Source organism: Muscardinus avellanarius, assembly GCF_963383645.1.
Source record: "Muscardinus avellanarius genome assembly, chromosome: 13".
NCBI classification, from domain to species: Eukaryota; Metazoa; Chordata; class Mammalia; order Rodentia; family Gliridae; genus Muscardinus; species Muscardinus avellanarius.
In genome coordinates, this window is record NC_137799.1 from 75379955 (window position 1) to 75397951 (window position 17997).

Genomic DNA, 17997 nt, shown 5'->3' on the forward strand with positions numbered 1-17997 from the left:
CAACACCTCCAGCCTCATTTTTATTCTTTATTTTGAAACAGGGTTTCACTGAGTTGCAAAGGACCTCTCTAAGTAGCTGAGGCTGGCCAAGAACCGCGATCCTCCTGTCTCAGCCTCCCTAATGCTGGGATTCCAAGCATGCGCCACCACGCCAAGGTTAGACTTTGGTCTTGAGGGGGTAAAGGTATAAATATATGATTTCCTTTACAATTTTTTTTGACAAAAATAATCAAGTGAAGACCATTAAAATGGAAAAGGTAATGGTCATCATTATAATAAATAAGTATTATATGGTAAGTAATGGTAATTAGAGACCTATCTAGGTCTGTCTGAAGTAAGTTTTATGAATATGAGTGGGCAGTATCTGAACCCTGATTAACAGTCATTTGATCTGGTTCCTGGTTTTGTTTACTGAACGAAGAGTTTATTCTTGGAGCATGTCATCCATTGGACCCTAATGGAGAATTTGTTCATGGATCATATATTCTAGAACCTAGATTTTTGGGGTACTTTGTATTTGAGCAAATCTTATAGTGTTTGATCCTCAGGACATTTTTTTTTTTTTTGGTGGTACCGGGGTTCCTGGAAACTCTTCTACCTCCAGGTTAGGCTCCCAGACCGATTTTTTAAAAATATATATTTTATTTGGAAACAGGGTCTCTTTTTTTTAACAATTTTTTTATTGAACATAAATAGTATACATTTACACTATATTTGGTGCCCTCTCCCCCCCGCCCCCGTTTTCCCTTCCCCCCTCCCACCAATGGTTGTCCAGGTTAACCATGTCTTATTCATAATTTTACACATGTTCAGGTGTAGACCCTCATTAATCAAGACCGGCCTTCCTCCTCTCCTATCTTACCATCCAAACTTAGCTAGTATTTCCCCTTCAATATCTGGAGTCCCACTGGTATCCTTTGTGTTTCCTAGTTTGGGCATATTAGAGGAAACATATATATCTTCTCCTCCTGTGCTTGGCTGATCTCACTTAACATAATGTTCTCCATATGATCCAGCTATACCACTCCTGGGTATCTTTCCAAAGGGGTTGAATTCAGAGAACTACAGCAACATATGCATACCTATGTTCATAGCAGCACAATTTGTAATAGCCAAAATATGGAACCAACCCAGATCACCATCGACAGATGAATGGATAGCAAAACTGTGGGAAATACACACAATGGAATTCTATTCAGCCATAAAGAAACAGGGTCTCTTAAGCCAGCGGGGCTGGCTTGGAGCCAGCACATGTGCCACCATGCCCAGCAGGACATTTTTTTAATACAACTGTAGAGAAGTGTATTTCTTCTAGTTGCTTGACACAGAAAGGCTTAAGAAATACTGTTGAGGAAACTACATTATAATCCTAATTAGGTGAGTGTAGTCCCTATCTGAATATTTGACTATTTGCACACAGTTCATCCCCACATAGGAATGACCCAGATTTCTTCACGCCTAACATAGAGGAAAACATATACATTTTGACTTTGCAGGTCTCTTTTGGACAAAATTTCATCTCTTTACATTTGCATAATATTTTAAAACTACAATACTCCCCTCTTTTTGTGGTACTGGGGATTGAACTGGTTCTAAGTCTGAGCTATACCTCCTGTCCATTTTATTTTTGAAACAGTGTCTCAGTAAATTGCTGAGGGTCTGCTAAGTTGCTAAGGCTAGCCTCAGACCTGCAATCTTCCTGTCTCAGCTTCCCAAATGCTGAGATTATAGGCACGCACCACCCCTCCTGGCTCAATATATTTGCATCTCATATAAATGATAAAAATGTCAACCTGGATGTCTCTTTTTTTTCAGCCTGATTAAGGATATCCACATAGTACTAGGTTAAGAAAATAATAACATTAAAAGACAGCATGTGCTATAAGAAACTACTTGCTTGCAGGAAAGAGGAGTAGCAAAGATTGTACAAATAATTAGGGATAATTTTTATTTTCAAACAAAATCATAATAAATTTCTGTAAAACCAACATATGAATCACCTGATTTTAAGCAAAGTAGATTTCCCATCACACTCTAGGATTAGTTACTTGCTCCTGAAATCTATCTGATGTGCAGAATTGACAAATGTGAGCTATTTCACAACATAGAGCCAAAATATGTTTTAAACTATGGCTTGGTTAAGCCATTTAAAAAAGGGTTAGGTAGCAAGACTAACTGCCTGTAATGGAGGCTACTTTGTGTTAATAATTCTGCATTTTGTCCTTGATAGACAGTGAGTTGGGGGACATGTATTTAGACATAACTTCAAAACATTAAAACATTGTGCTTCTTAGGGAATTAGTTCACCTGGGTTTCAGGTTTAGGTTTTTTCTCCTCAAAGACACATTTTTAAAGAAAAAATGGGTCAGAACACTGTGGCTTTCATTATTTTGTGTCAACTGTGATTTTTTTCCCCCCTCTAAACTCATATAGAATGTATTGACTATTCTTTTGGCATTACAATTTTTATTTCAAACTTTCTCTTTACATTTTAAACAAATTTACAAGTTTATGTCTTAGAAAGACATTGTCTTCCATGCATCTATAAGTAATTAATTAGTTGAAATCATCAATTATATTGGGGAACATAAATGTATACAATAAAATGGTAAGGACTAGATAATCATCTCTGAAATGATTGTATGAGTACGTAGAAAAATTTGATTTCTGCATTCCTCTTACTTAGATTCCCCAATGATATTTCTACTCTCAGATTACTAGTCATCAGCTATTATTCATTCTTTTGTCATTTACATAGATGCTTTATATAGATTTTGCCTGTGCCTGTCATAGTCCTTTGAATTTATATATACTTGACCTTTACAATCAATTCCGTAAATTGGTCTCTCTTTTTTTCTTTTGTCTTCCTGACACGAAAGAGTTGTGGAGTTTTTTTCAATCACAATATGTCTCCTACTCATATTCATAATATCTGATAACATATCTTTCTTATTTTTCCTTTAACATTTAAAACAATTTAAATGTATTCATACATTTTCAGTTTTTAACTGAGCCCCCCCCCCAACCTCCATCCCTTTCTGCTCTAGAATCCCATTCAGAAAAGCAGATTACACTTAGTTGTCATTTCTCCTTGGGCTCCTCTAGGTATTTTCTCAGACTTTCCATGTTTTTGATGATCTTAAGAGTTTGAGAAGGAACATATTGTTTTTGCATTTTTAGGGGTATGCGTGCGTGCATATGTCTGTGTGTGTGTGTGTGTGTGTGTGTGTGTGTGTGTGTATGTGTGTGTGTTACTGGGGATTGAACCCAAGGACATTCTAACTCAGAGTTCACCCCTAGCCTTTTATACATTTTCTTTATTTTAAAAGAGGGTCTTACTAGGTTGCTGAGAGTTTAGCTATATTTCTGAGGCTGTCCGTTAACCTGTGATTCTCCTATCTTAACCTCCCAAGTACTGGGATCATAGGCATGAGCCAACACTCCAGGCTTCTTTTAACTTTTTAAAAAAATGCTTTAGAGAAAAAGAAGTAAGCAGGTGGCCAGGCACGGTGGTGCATGCTTGTAATCCTAGTACATGGGAGGCTGAGACAAAAGGACAGCAGGTTTGTGGCAAACCTCAGCTACTTAGTGAGGTCCTGTTTCAAAATAAAGAATAAAAAATAGGGCTAGGGGTGCAGCTTGGATGTAGAAAGCCCCTGGGTTCCATCCAAAGTACTGCAAAAAAAAAAAAAAAAGAAAGAAAGAAAGAAAGAAAGAAAGAAAGAAAGAAAGAAAAATAAGCAGTAAATGTTACCTTTTCTGCATGTCCCTGATGAACTCTACCAAAGAAGATGGAATACAAAGAAAAGAACTCAGTTATGCAGGACAGTGGTTCTCACCTATGAGACCTTACAGTGATCCTCACCTATTAGACTTTCCAGCATTTGTGAGTGAAAGATATTGCTCATGTGATTTGACTTTATTTACTGAAACCAAGGTCCACAAGAAGAGAGGAAACAACAGGGGAGGGGTGATTTTATTCATAGCAAGGGTCCTTCCTTCGCGGTGAGAAGTTTTCTAGCTTTATTGCACCTGGATTAAGAAGTTAATGCTAGTGTGAGGGACAGAGACAGGGGGAGGCTATGGGGCTGGTGGGCTGAGAAACCATGGGCAGGTCGGGCTTCTCTCCAGGGATGTCTTCTCTGGGGCCATGGTTTAGGCAAGGCCAGCCGAGAGGGGGCAGCTGGTAGAAGATGAGGGCCCTCCCGGGATTTTTGCATTACTCTTCTTATAAAGCCTCTCCAGGTGTCTGAAGTCCAGAAGTATTAATGGTGTCAAACCTGGTCTGAGTGGGAACCCTGATTTAGCAGATAAAACTATGAGACTCCCAGTGAGGGTTGAATTCCAGGTTAAAAAAATGTTCATTGTTTCCCCATCTAATTTGATAGTTTTGCTGGGTAGGAAATTTTTGGCTGGAAGTTGTTTTCTTTCAGAGTTTGAAATGTGTTATTTCAGGCCCTTCTGGCTTTCATGACTTGGATTGGGAAGTCTGGAGTGATTCTAATTCATTTGCCTGTAAATGTCACTTGGTCTTTTATTTTTGTTGCCTTTAAGATTTTCTCTTTGGCTTCTACATTGATCATTTTGACTATTATGTGGTGTGGGGAACCTTTTCTCGGATCTTGTCTAAAGGGAGTTCTATACGTTTCCTGAACCTGTGTGTCTGCTCATGTTCTATGTTTGGAAAAATTTCTGCTATTATTTCTCTGAAGATATTGTTGATCCCTTTGGTTTCACCTTCTTTTCCCTCCTCTATGCCGATAATTCTGAGGTTAGCTCTCTTAAGATAGGCCTATATTTCTCCAATGTCCAATTCCTATTGACGACTTGATTTTTCTGTTATGAACTATGCATTCATTCTTGGAGTGATCATCTTCTAGTAGTGAGATTTTATTCTCCATGTGGTTTAATTGATTGTTTATAGTTTGAATTGATGCCTTTACTTCATAATAAAAACAGCATGGTACTGGCACAAAAACAGATACATAGACCAATGGAGCAGAATAGAAGACCCAGAAACAAGTCCACACACTTTCAGCCAATTGATTTTTGACAAAGGGGCCAAAACCATACACTGGAAAAAAGATAGCCTCTTCAATAAATGGTATTGGCAAAACTGGTTAACCATATGCAGAAAATTGGAAATTAATCCCACTTTCTCACCCTACACAAGAGTCAATTAAAGATGGATCAAAGACTTGAAAATTAGACCAGAGAGCTTAAGGCTCCTCGAAGAGAGCATAGGCCCAACACTGCAACACATAGGCACAGATAAAAACTTTCTCAACAAGACCCCAAAGGCACAACAAACCAAAAGATGAATCAATGCGTAGGATTGCATGAAATTGAAGAGCTTCTGTTCAGCAAAGATAACTGTGAAGAACCTGAACTGAGAGCCAACAGAATGGGAGAAGATTTTTGCCACCTACCCCTCAGATAGAGGACTAATATCTAGAATATATAGAGAATTCAAGAAACTCAACACTAAAAAGACAAACCATCCAATTAAAAAATGGGCAAATGAACTAAATAGACACTTCACGAAAGAAGAAATTCAAATGGCCAATAAATGCATGAAAAAATGCTCAACATCATTGGCAATCAGAGAGATGCAAATCAAATCTACCCTGAGATGTCACGTAACCCCAACTAGAATGGCAATCATTCAAAACACGAACAATAACAAATGCTGGTGAGGATGTGGAGAAGAGGGAACTCTAAAACATTGTTGGTGGGATTGAAAATTAGTGGAATCACTTTGGAAAACAGTATGGAGAATCCTCAGAAGAATAGGAACAAATCTACCATTTGATCCAGCAATACCACTTCTTGGTATCTACCCAAAAGAAAGAAAACCAAACTACCAAACTAATGCATGTTTATCTATGTTCAGAGCTGCACAATTCACCATAGCCAAACTGTGGAACCAGCCAAGATGTCCATCGACAGGTGAATGGATTACAAAACTGTGTGATATGTACACAATGGAATTTTACTCAGCCATAAAAATACAATTGTGGTATTTTCAGGGAAATGGATGGATCTTGAGGACATTATGCTAAGTGAGATTAGTCAGTCACAAAAAGTAAGGAATCGGATGCTTTCCCTAATATGTGAAAGCTAGGGTGAATGGGGTCATAGGAGGAACTCCAGGTGAAAAAGGAGATCCTATAGAGGAGCAGCAAATAAGGCAACCTAACTGTGGGGATGAGAGGTGGGAGAGGGAAACGCTTTAAAGCGTATGATGTACTTATTCATATCGAAGTCAACCACTAAACCAAGCATGGGAGGAAGGGGTGGGGAAGGAGTGGGGTGGGGATTGGGTGGGGGCTGGCTGGGTGATGTGTGCATTTATGCCTAAACAAGTTTTTTTTTTACCCCATTATGATGTATAAATACAATGCACCAATAAAAATTAATAAAAATATAGAAAATACATGTTCATATATTAAAAATGTTTATTACTTATATCCCAAGTGGGAGATCTTCATGCTAAAACATTATTTTTTTTTATTTCAATATTCATAGATGACTATGAATTTTATGGGAAGGGGACGGGGCACAGTGTCTGGCTGGGACAGCCCTCTCAGGGAGCAGCTACCTCAGTGTGAAGGGCAGATGACATCACTTGGTCCTTTTCAGAAGTACCCCAGGTTGCCTTTAGTTTGGAGGAACTCTGGGCCTCTTACATCTCTGGATCAGATTTCTTTCATTTTTAATTGGTACATTATAATTATATATAATAGTAGATTGATTGTTACCTATTTTATATACACAAACTTGATTAGTCATTTTCATCCTCTAGTGCCTCTCTTTTCCTTCCCCTCCTCCCTCCCCCTGGGTCCCTTCCTCTACTCTACTAATTTTCTTCCTATCTTCATGAGATCCTTCCACCCCTTATCCTTTTTTTCTCTCTACCTTCCACCACATATAAGAAAAATCAGGCCGGGTGTGGTGGTGCACGCTTGTAATCCCCACGCTTGGGAGGCAGAGACAGGAGGATCGAGCAGGTTTGAAGCCAGCCGCCCTGGCTTAAGAGACCCTGTTTCCAAATAAAAAAGTATAAAATGGGTCTGGGAGTATAGCCCAGAGGTAGAAGGGCTTCCAGGAACCCCAGTACCACAAAAAAAGTAAGCATTTTGTTTTCTCTCTCTCTCTCTCTCTCTCTCTCTCTCTCTCTCTCTCTCTCTCTCTCTCTCTTCTTTCTTTCTTTCTCTCTCTCTTTCTTTCTTTCTTTCTTTCTCTCTCTCGTACTAGGGATTGAATGCAAGGACACTCTATCTTTTTATTTTGAAATAGTCTCGCTAAGTTTCACTAAGAGTCTGACTAAATTGTTGAGGCTGGCCTTGAACCTGGGATCCTCCTGTCTCAGCCCCCTAAGTACTGGGATTACAGGTGTGTGCCACCATAGCCAGCTCATTCTTCTTTCAGTTCTGAGCAGACCCCTAATAAGTCTGTACTATATAAATAGTATTCTGTAATACATAATATACAGATCCAAGAAAATCAAACTCAGTGGGATCAGAAATAAGAAGTAGCAATGGTATATTATTTTTCTTACAGCCACTTCGTTTCCCATCTTCCTTCCCCACTAGAATCCTGCCCCAGTGTGGCTTTATCAACCAGTGTTTAGTTTCATGTCTATCTCCTCCTCTCTAACCTCTGATTTTCTCAGATATTTTTCAGAATTTAAATTGAACCTTACAAAGATTCTCTGTGTATTAGATAACTGAAAATTAAATATAATTGCAATTTGTTAAACCATGTTACATACCCAGGCAAAACACATAAAAATATAATACAACAAACTTAAAAACCTGAAGCAGATATAAGCATGTATGCTCTTGGCCTCCAAAGAAATCAGTGAAAATATTAGCTTGATACCCTTCACAGATCAACTGGGTTAATATCTGAGCACACTGAAAAGCCTTTACAAAACAGAGTTGACAGATCATAATCATATAATGGAATGAATTCCCGTTAGCATCAACTGCTGGATAGATAATGTTCATTATAGTGATTAGAAATGTTAATTTCTTAGAGCAATCATAATTTCTTTTCATCTTCTACGGTAGTGTTTTTTTAAATTGCAGGTTATGACCCATTTGTGGGTCATGAAATCAATTTCATAGGATACAGTCAGAATTCAAGAGACGAGAATAGATTTGAATAGAAAATATTCAATTCCATTGCAAATGGCCCATGCAAATGTTATTTCAAGTACTTTAATTTCAATTTTCTAAGTGTATACATGTAACTACTTGGTGATGACATGCAATGTACTTTATATTATAGATCATGTCCGAAACAGTTGGGAAACTGTTGTATCCTATGATACAACAATTGAATTCTAAGACTGATCCAAAATGAAACACAATTTAAAGTCTCACAAATTGGTGAAAGAGAAAATATTTTCATTAGAAGATGATGGCCTCGATGATTTTACTGATAATTGGACAGCTTCCCCACTTGCTATGAATTTTGTTCAGGGTTGTGATGTGATGTTTCATTGCTTATTATCAAAGGGAGAGAGATATCTTGGTATTTGAATAAGCAAGGGCTATGAGATTGGACTGTCTTTCCCAATTGCTCTGTATCTCAATTCCCTTATCTATAATCTTGTAATAATTTGGTAATTGAACTACTGCAAAGAAAAAATGAATTTATACAGAGAACACATTGAACATACCATTTGACGCATAGCAAATAATAAGTATTAGTTACCAATATTATTACTTTTTCTTATGTTTATATGAGAATAGCAAAAATCATTGAGCTAACTTGCCTCAAATTTTTACTGTTGTCTCTGATAGATGAAGAGTTGGGCCCAAGGTACATCTAGTGGTTCAGCCAATGCCCAATCCCTAGTCCTTGATTCTTCTATCCAGTGTTTATATTTTTTAGTTTATTGAAATGAAATGTTTTAAACTACAAATTCTCAGGTTGGGACACACAATATACTTCATTGGATTGTGAATCTCCTGAAATATGATTAGGATTTTTAATGAATGTACGTATAAAATCGAGGAGTGGATGGCAAGGATTGATTCCTTCATTTTTTAGGGGTCATACTTGGGATAGTGAAAGTAAGACATCCTTAGACTAAAGTCCAGGCTTATTAATTAGCATTGGAACCTTTAGCAATTAACTAAACCTCTTGTAACCTTATTTATCTCATTTGCAAAATGGGGGTTAAAATAGTTCCCCATCATACAGCTATTCCAATAAAAAATGTCTACAGTAGTCATATAGCACACGGGTTGCAAATGGGATAGATCTTCAAGAAAATATTAGTAGTGCAAGAAGAGTAAATAGACTAGAAAACAGAATGCAATATTGTTATTCTGAATTTTAATTTTGGAATGCTGAAAACTATGGCTGAATCATTAAGTAATCACTTCATTCATTTCTTTATTCAACAGAAATTGATGTGCTGGGGATCATGTGAGGTGCTGAGAGTGCAGTAATGCACAAGACGCCTTCTCTGCTCTTAAAGAGTTTATAATCGAGGGAGGTTACAAACAGGTTAAGAATCAGTCATGTGATGGATGCTGCATCAGGCAAGCTGTGAACCATAGGGAGGATGCAGGGGACTTGTCTAGCCAAGGACCACATCCAGCAAGGCTGGTGGTTTTATTCTGCCTTATGCTTCCAGTGTAGACTTTAGAACTGGACAGGAGCAACCTTGTTTGGTTTAATGTGGAAAATTATTGGTCAAATGTCATGTACTTATGAAGATACACAAAAGATGATAGTGGATTTGCAGAATCTGGAGGAAGCTGTTCTGATGGATATAGCCCCAAGGCTGAGGGCAGGTAGTGAAATGTCTGTAACTTGATCAAGAGTAGAGAATAGAACAAATCTACTTTATAAATTAAAATTCCACAACCTAAGGTATTTTTGTTTTGCCTTCACTTACAGGAAGTGTAGAGTTAAATTCAATGCTAAATTATAACAAACATAGTAGCCTAATTTTTTTTATTTATTCATTTACCCTTTCCTTTTAATGATTTTTGTCTTTTATTTTTATGTATGTATATATGTATGTATGTATATATATATGTATATATATATAGTTTAGTGTATACATATACATTTAAATGGACAATAATTGCATATACATAAATATATATGCATATGTCCATAACCCCTCTCACACACAAATAGATGCTATAGCAAATGGTTTTGAAAGTAGATAGGGTAATAATAATTATTTTGTAACCTCAGATAACTTAGAACACCATGCTAACCTTTTTCTTTATATATTTTTATGATCAAAGGACATGACTTGAATTGTAGTGTATTTAAACCTTGTAAAATTGAGTCATACTGTAACATCTCTATTCTAGGAGAATTTAATAGCAGTAATGATGTCTTATGGGAGAGGTCTTCATGTTATCAATAATTGAATGTGCTGTGCTATCATTTGAGGTTATATTTACTAATAGAAGACATGAGATTGTTTTGAGTTAATATTTGTATATGGTGTTAGGTAAGGGTCCAATGTTATTCTTTTTCATGTAATTATTATTTTTCAACAATATTTAGTGAAAAGATTATTTCCTTCATCAAATGTTCTTGGAAACCTTATCAAAAATAACATGACCATATATGGAAAAATTTATTTCTAGGCTTTTTATTTTATTCCACTGGTTTATATATCTGCCTTTATAGCAGTACTATGCTGTTTCGATTATTGTAGCTTTATAAGATTTGAAATCAGAAAATGTACATCTTCTAGCTTTTCAAGATTGTTTTGGGTGTTTAGAGTTCATATTTCATGTTAGGATAGATTTTTTTCTGAAGAATAAGTCTCAAGAATTTTTTTTTAATAAAGATTGCATTAAGAAAATATTGTTGGTAGGATTACAAATTAGTGCCACCACTTTGGAAAACAGTATGATGGATCATCAAAAGAATGGGAACAAACTTACCATTTGATCCAGCAATACCACTTCTGGTTATCTACCCAAAAGAAATGAAACCAAACTACCAAACTATTTTTGCACTTTGTGGTCACAGACACTCTTTTACCTTTGAGTAAAGCTGTCAGGATAGCTAAATCAATGTCCTGGTGTCCTTCTGATCCCATCCGAAAAACCGTAATCTGCAATTGGAGACAAGGTGAGCATTAGTAATGTATTATTTCCCATAGAACAAATCAACAAGACCACATCAGAACAGAAACTCTTTTAATATCTATACAGTGTATTGTTAAGCATGCTGTATTAGAAGGATTCAGTGAGAGCCAGGGCTGTGAAGTTTGTTAAGAGGGTGATGCCTCAGCAGCCTCCAAACAGAGGCCACCTTAGATAATTGCATTGATTAGGGTTACAATGAAGAGAAACCAGACACCAAGGAAAAGGCTATCACTTCAGTTTTAAAATTACGATGTTCTCTAGGTCCTCCCATCTTCTTACAAATGACATAATTTTGTTGTTCTTTATTGTTGAGTAGAATTCCATTGTGTGTATTTCCCATAATTTTGTAATCCATTCATCTGTTGATGGACACCTAGGTTGGTTCCATAGTTTGGCTATTGTTAATTGTGCTGCTAAAAACATGGGTATACATATATTACTGTAGTTCTCTGATTTCATCCCCTTTGGAAAGATACTCAGTTAGTGGTATAGCTGGATCATATGGTAGATCCATTTTCAGTTTTCAAAGGACTCTCCACATTGATCTCCTGGAGAACATTATGTTAAGTGAGATTAGCCAAGCACAGAAAGAGAAGGGACATATGTTTTCTCTAATATGCTCAAGTTAGGGAGCATTAGGGATACCAGTGGGACTCCAGATAATGGAGGAAATCCTTAGTGGAGCCAAGGAGGAAGGGTAGGGGAGGAAGAAGGCTGAGGTTCATTAATAGAAATGTTACCTGCGACTATGTGCATACATGTAAATATAAAATTGTTAACCTAGACACTTGGTATTGGGAGGGAGGGAAATGGAGAGGCCAGGTTGGGGGAAGTCACCAATACTGTGTGAATATATGCCATTGTCAACATAAATTACATTATGATGTAAGACTATAATGTACCATTAAATATATATATTTAATATATGTATTTAATATATAATTTATATATTTAATATATATATGAAAGGAAAAAATAATAACCTGAAATGTGCTTATGAAAAAAATTAAGACGTTCTGTAAAAAATGCATAAGTAGTAATGTAATCTATGAGTTGAGAAGTTATCTTTTAAAATAGCTAGTTAGTTAGCTCTTTAGTAAATGGCCCCACTGTGTGTGTGCGTATGTGTGTGTGTGTGTACATGTATGCAACACAGCCATCACTATACTCACTCCTCTGTAGTAGTTACCCAAAGGTTTTAATGTTATAATGCCTCTGACTTTTTGATCCTCTTCATGACCTTGAGCCTTCTTTAAAATAACTTGGCAGTACAAGCAGTTTGTAAGAAGTAGAAAGTAGAAAGTAGACTATATGGTAACCTCTTTCCCACTGGTAATTTAGAGGTGAAAAGTATTCTCTGGGGCAGAATAATAGGAAGGAGCGTGAAGAGAGAGCAGTGAAGAATTAATACTTGTGGGATACTTGACGGTGGATGGAAGAGAGAAAGAGGGAGCTGGGAGACTCATTCTAGAGGACGCGTTAGTGACAACTGATACCACTCTCATGAGCTAGCCATTGGGAGTAATTCCTACTTTTATGATACTAAAGAATTCCCCTCATAACCTTAAGATTTGCTGACATTTAAAGAAAGTCATGAGAAATATGATTTGTATGCACTCACTGTTGGGTCACTAAAGGCCCGAGCTTATATTTCTGGGAAGAATATTTAATGGACACACAGGAACTGGTAGGCATCCATACTGCTGTGCGGCAAAAGATTAGTTTTTATCTTGTGTTCTAAGTAAGAAATGAATCTTCTCACTAAAAGGGGTTAGTATACCCCTTCCTTTGCCACTTTAGATAATGCAGATTATATAGGGAAAGACTTTCAGGTTTGAGAAACAAAGAGAAGCAGCACTGTACGATCCAGGAAGATTTTTGGAGGAAGAGTTTGACAGGAAAGGGGTAAGTATTGTTAGAAATAAATTTTTATGATGCTGTAAGGAAAGACATATATGTGAAAGGGCTCTGCAAGGCAAGGTTACTTTTGGCAAAAAGGAATCCTGCTATCAGTATAGTTAGGTAGGCAAAAACATCATGGCAGAAAACTGTCGAGGATTTTATTTTCAGTGCAGGGCTTCTGTGCTGTGCTCCTATTGGTGGTACTGGCACTCACAATTTCTAGAATTTTCTATTTTTTTTTAAATTCAAACACACAAGTTTACACAATGGCAATTCTACAATATGGCACCTAGGTCAAGCTATTCCTTTGATAGATGTAATGATGTTCTCACAGCATGGAAGGAAAGGTCAGAGAACAAGTGTTCTGGGAAAGACTTAGACTCACTAGTCAATCTCTGACATAGGAAAGGGATGTCTCATCTTAGGTCCAAGTGCAGGGCACAAATGCAACATGGTTATATTTTACCAGTTCCCAGCCAAGAACAGGCTAGAGAATGATCTTGGAGTCAAAGTTTGCATAATAATTTATATATGAAGAATTTGCATTACAAAATAAGGGTTAATCTTTATCAAGGAATTTTTTTGGGGGTCATTTTCCTAAAGACGTAACAAAGGACTTCATTATAAAAAGTGTAAACCTTTAAGCTGGGTGTGGTGGCACACGCTTGTAATTCCAACATTTGGGAGGCTGAGACAGGAGGATCGTGGTTCAAGGACAGCCTCAGCTACTAAGTGAGGCCCTTTGCAACTCAGTGGGACCCTGTTTCAAAATAAAGAATAAAAAATTGGGCTGGGGGTGTAGTTTAGAGGGAGAATTCCTCTGGATTCTATCTCTAGTACCCTCCCTCAAAAAAAGTGTAAAACTTTGCTAAAGAATAGGAAACACTATTTGAATAAATGGAGGCATGTACTAAGATAATTGGTGGGAAAATACAATGTATTAAATATGCTAGTTTTTATTAATTAAATAGAATTAACTGTAATTTCAATATTCCAAAAATATTTTTGTGGTCTTAGGTAGACTGATTCTAGAATTCATCTGAAAGGGTAAAATTCTTATAATTACATGTGGAAAATAAAAAGTAAAGAAATAGCAATGAAACTATAATACACCAATAAAACCACAGTGTAAAAAAAGAAATAGCAAGAAGGTAGAATGTGTCTTACCAGTTATAATGATGTATGAAACCATGGAATTTAAAATAGTGCAATATTAGCACTGGAATCAATTAATAAGTTAATAAATAAAATCCAGCAACATCCTCATAAGGCTCATCCATCAACATCCTGAACTTTTTTTTTTTTTTTTTGGTGGTACTGGGGGTGGAACCCAGAGACTTTCTACCTCCGGGCTATACTCCCAGACCTATTTTATATTTTATTTGGAAACAGGGTCTCACTAAGTTGCTGAGAGCCTCACTAAGTAGCTGAGGCTGGCTTCAAACCTTCAGGATCCTCCCGTCTCAGCCTCCCAAGTGCGGGGATTACAAGCATGCACCACCACGCCCAGCAACATCCTGAACTTCTAAAGAGCTCAGCATAGCTGGCTGTAGACCTGTTTAATAGCACAGAGGATAACCTCAAACAAAACAAATGGGTAAAAGTATGTTTTAGTGTTGGCAGGATATGGCTGACTTGTATTTGGCCCTAGGAAGGTGTGATTGTCACAAAGTCAATGGGTTGACTGATGTGGATAGAGGAGGGCTGGCACAGAGACTTTCATTGTAGTATGCACAACATAACTATATGCTTTGGGCATCTCTCTTCAACTTCTTGGATAGTGGCACCAAATGACAGAGAAAAAGAAGAGGAATGAACGATCCCAAATAATACATGAAGATTTTTTACCAAGAAGAGGAAGCTATGTAATAAGAAAAATGTTATATGCATATTCACATTGAGTTACTATTGTCTTTAGTAGTTTCAAGTTACTGTCTATAAAACAGACTAATAATTATGTTTGCCTGTTTCCAATGACATAGGATGTAAACTTTGTAGAGTTTTTAATGGAATAGTTATTGAAATTATAGTTAGCTCCATATTCATTCAGTAAGAACTGGCGTATTAGGCATACTGCATTTTCCCATCCGTTAACTTAGTACATCTAGTCAAGTTGTCTTTCCTGTGCCTTCACAAAGATTTACACTTTTCCATGATGGAGTAGCAAGATAACAAAATAATTCTTCAAGAAAGGAAACTTTATTTTCTGCTATTAACATCCCAGAAATGACTAAATAATTTTTTTCCCAAATATGGTGGCATCTTTTTCCTATTCCTTCTATGCTGGCACTAATTGAAATTTGTTTGATATATATATTCATGCCCTTTTTTGGGTCACTTGGAGGGTTGGCAGGGACTTGTATTCTCATTTTATCATATCTCAGCAACATAAATTTAATAGAAAAATTGAATAGAAGTATTAATTTATAATTTAATTATCTGTAGGTGATTTGGTAAAGCCTAATTTTTATTTGCTCTCCAATTGGTATTTTCAACATGCACACTAAAAGTAGCTCTTGGACTTGTTTGACATGGTTGGTTATCTTATCAAATCACCATGAACTACAGGGGGATTTAAAGTATTCTTCCAGATCCCAAAGAAGAAATGTCAAACCATTTTGCTAGAAAATGCTTTTCCTACAGATTCAGTCCATTATCTTATATCTTCAGCTCCTTTGTAGACGAATTACCTTGGCCTCGACGAAATTCTGATTCTCACATTAGGGAGAAGTGAAATTTTTTAAAAAATAAAACCATTCCATTATTTTCTATTTCTTCAGCCTGTCTGCTAGCTGGCTTCTCTGGCCTACGTTCTTGCTCTCATTTTGCAACCCCTAAGTCAGAAATCTGTACATCATACTTGCCACCTTTCCCCCCTGCATGAAACTGGTCCCTCACACTCATTTACTGTCTCCTTTGCATCTGGTACTGCCATGGGGCCGGTGAACCATGCTCTGGCCTTCATGGAGCGACGTTCTAGTACGGTAAGTCACAGAGAAAATAAGATATGTAATGTCAGGATGTGAAATGTTCCCTACAGCAGTGTGACAGTCCTTCCCTCCTGACTTCCTCCTTCCTATTCTCACTGTTGAAGACTTTACTCAGCCTAAAAAATCTAAATTTTTGCAGTCATTTCTTTCCTGGTCGTCCTGCTTCCATTTCAGTCTCTTCCACCTTTCTTCTTAAATTTTCCTTATTACAAATTCTAGCAGCTCTTCCTTTCATCTTTTTTCTTGCTTGTTTCCCCCATGGCTAGGCTTGCTGTAGTCACTCTCACTAACAGCCACCCACCCCGCCCCATGCCTGGCTGTGTCGAGCGAACTGCTCCTAAGGGCCTCTCTGCCTCTCTGGCTGGCTTGTGTTTAGCCTCTTTGCCTTTGTTCATTCAGTTCCTTCTTCCTGGAATTCCTTTCCCCTGCTTGGTGAACTAACTCCAAACCTTTCACTCAAGCCATTTGAAGTCCTTCTACATGACCAGGATGAAACACTTGTTCTTTCTTTGTGCCTTATTATTCTATAAAGCTTTCTAAGACACCACCCTCAACCCTTCATTGCTCCTCTTTGCACACAAGTCTCTTTGTATAAAAGTGAGGTTCATTTGCAGACAGGAGCCCCCCTGCCCCATCCTTGCTGAGCAAGCATTTGTTGAGAGGATGAATTTATCACCAAATGCTTGTGTTTAAGAGACCAGTTTAAGAAAACAAAAAATTTAAAAGTAGGACATTCCACACAAGAATGATAACAAAGACTATTTTGGAGAAGCTTTCATGAGCTGCTGAGAAGAATGTGAATTCAGCTACTGTTGGAATATTCTGTAATGACTGTTAGGTCTAATTGGTTTATAGTATTCTTTAGGTTTGAAGTGTCTTTATTGACTATTTTTTGTCTGGAAGACTGATCTAATGGTATGAAGTCTTCAAGTATTACTGTATTGGCGTCTAAGACTTCATGTCAAGAGATATTTGTCTTATGTAGGTAGGTGTGCCATTATTTGGGGTATAAATATTTACCATCATCATATCTTCATGTTGGATGGTTCTCTTTATCAGTAAGAAGTGACCCTTGTTGTCTCTTCTGACAAGTTTTGGCTTGAAGAATGAATGGAAGTATTAGGTCTCAGACAGCAAGTATGTTACAAGTGTTAAGAATCAATTTCAACACAAGGGTCCACTGCAGACCGTATTATTATATAGGGATTAAACACTGAATCAAGCATTATGTGAAATAAAGTGGGATGTCTGAGCTACAAACATTATTTACTAAGAGTTAGTATGAATCTGACTTTTTTTTTGAGACATAAGCAGCATCAAATAACCCAGAAGTATAATACACCAAGACATTTGAAATTTTGGCTTCATGTGGATTAAACATTAGTAGAGAAAAAGACTCTGAGAAACAATATATAACAGTGAAATAAAACAGAAACATGGAAATGGTTTTGAGAGAGTAATTTTAGATGTGGAGACAGCTTGGTTCATTTTCTGGAAAACTCACTCCATAAATAACAAAACAGAGTATATGCAGCTGAATTAATCAAGGACTTTCTATTTCTAAAACCCAGATGGTCTTATGGTTGAACAAGATGAGAATATGGAAAAATATATTGGGAAAATTAAACTGACTCACTTTCAAAGTATCTATTAATTAGCCTAATTTGTGATTTATATTTATGTCACAGTGAGCAATGGGTCTGGGAAAATAGACATGAAGATTGAGTAGAGCTTTTGAAAATGAAAATAACCATGATATTAGACTGTAAAACATCTATAAGCTGCAAAGACACTTTGGCTCAATCTATCAGAAATTGAAAAGGACATTTCACAATCATTTCATGCTGAGTTAGATTTTTTAGAGATCATATCTGCGTTTGACAAATGGTTTGTAACATGTTTGAGAACTTTAGAGAAATACTATAACCACACAAAAGGTAACCAGCAAAGTTAAGTTCCTATAA

General features: G+C 36.8%; 1 protein-coding gene across 22 annotated transcripts in view; it reads right to left on the minus strand.

Annotated features, from left to right (window-relative positions):
- TRPM3 (transient receptor potential cation channel subfamily M member 3) overlaps positions 1 to 17997 on the minus strand; it is a gene marked incomplete at both ends in the record, with an annotated part of 906375 nt that overhangs the window by 137169 nt on the left and 751209 nt on the right. For all 22 annotated transcript variants that reach the window (XM_080708373.1, XM_080708370.1, XM_080708385.1 and 19 more), the window contains one exon: positions 11035 to 11107. In XM_080708373.1, coding sequence (XP_080564499.1) covers positions 11035 to 11107 — 73 coding nt within the window. The remainder of the gene's footprint in view (positions 1 to 11034; positions 11108 to 17997) is intronic.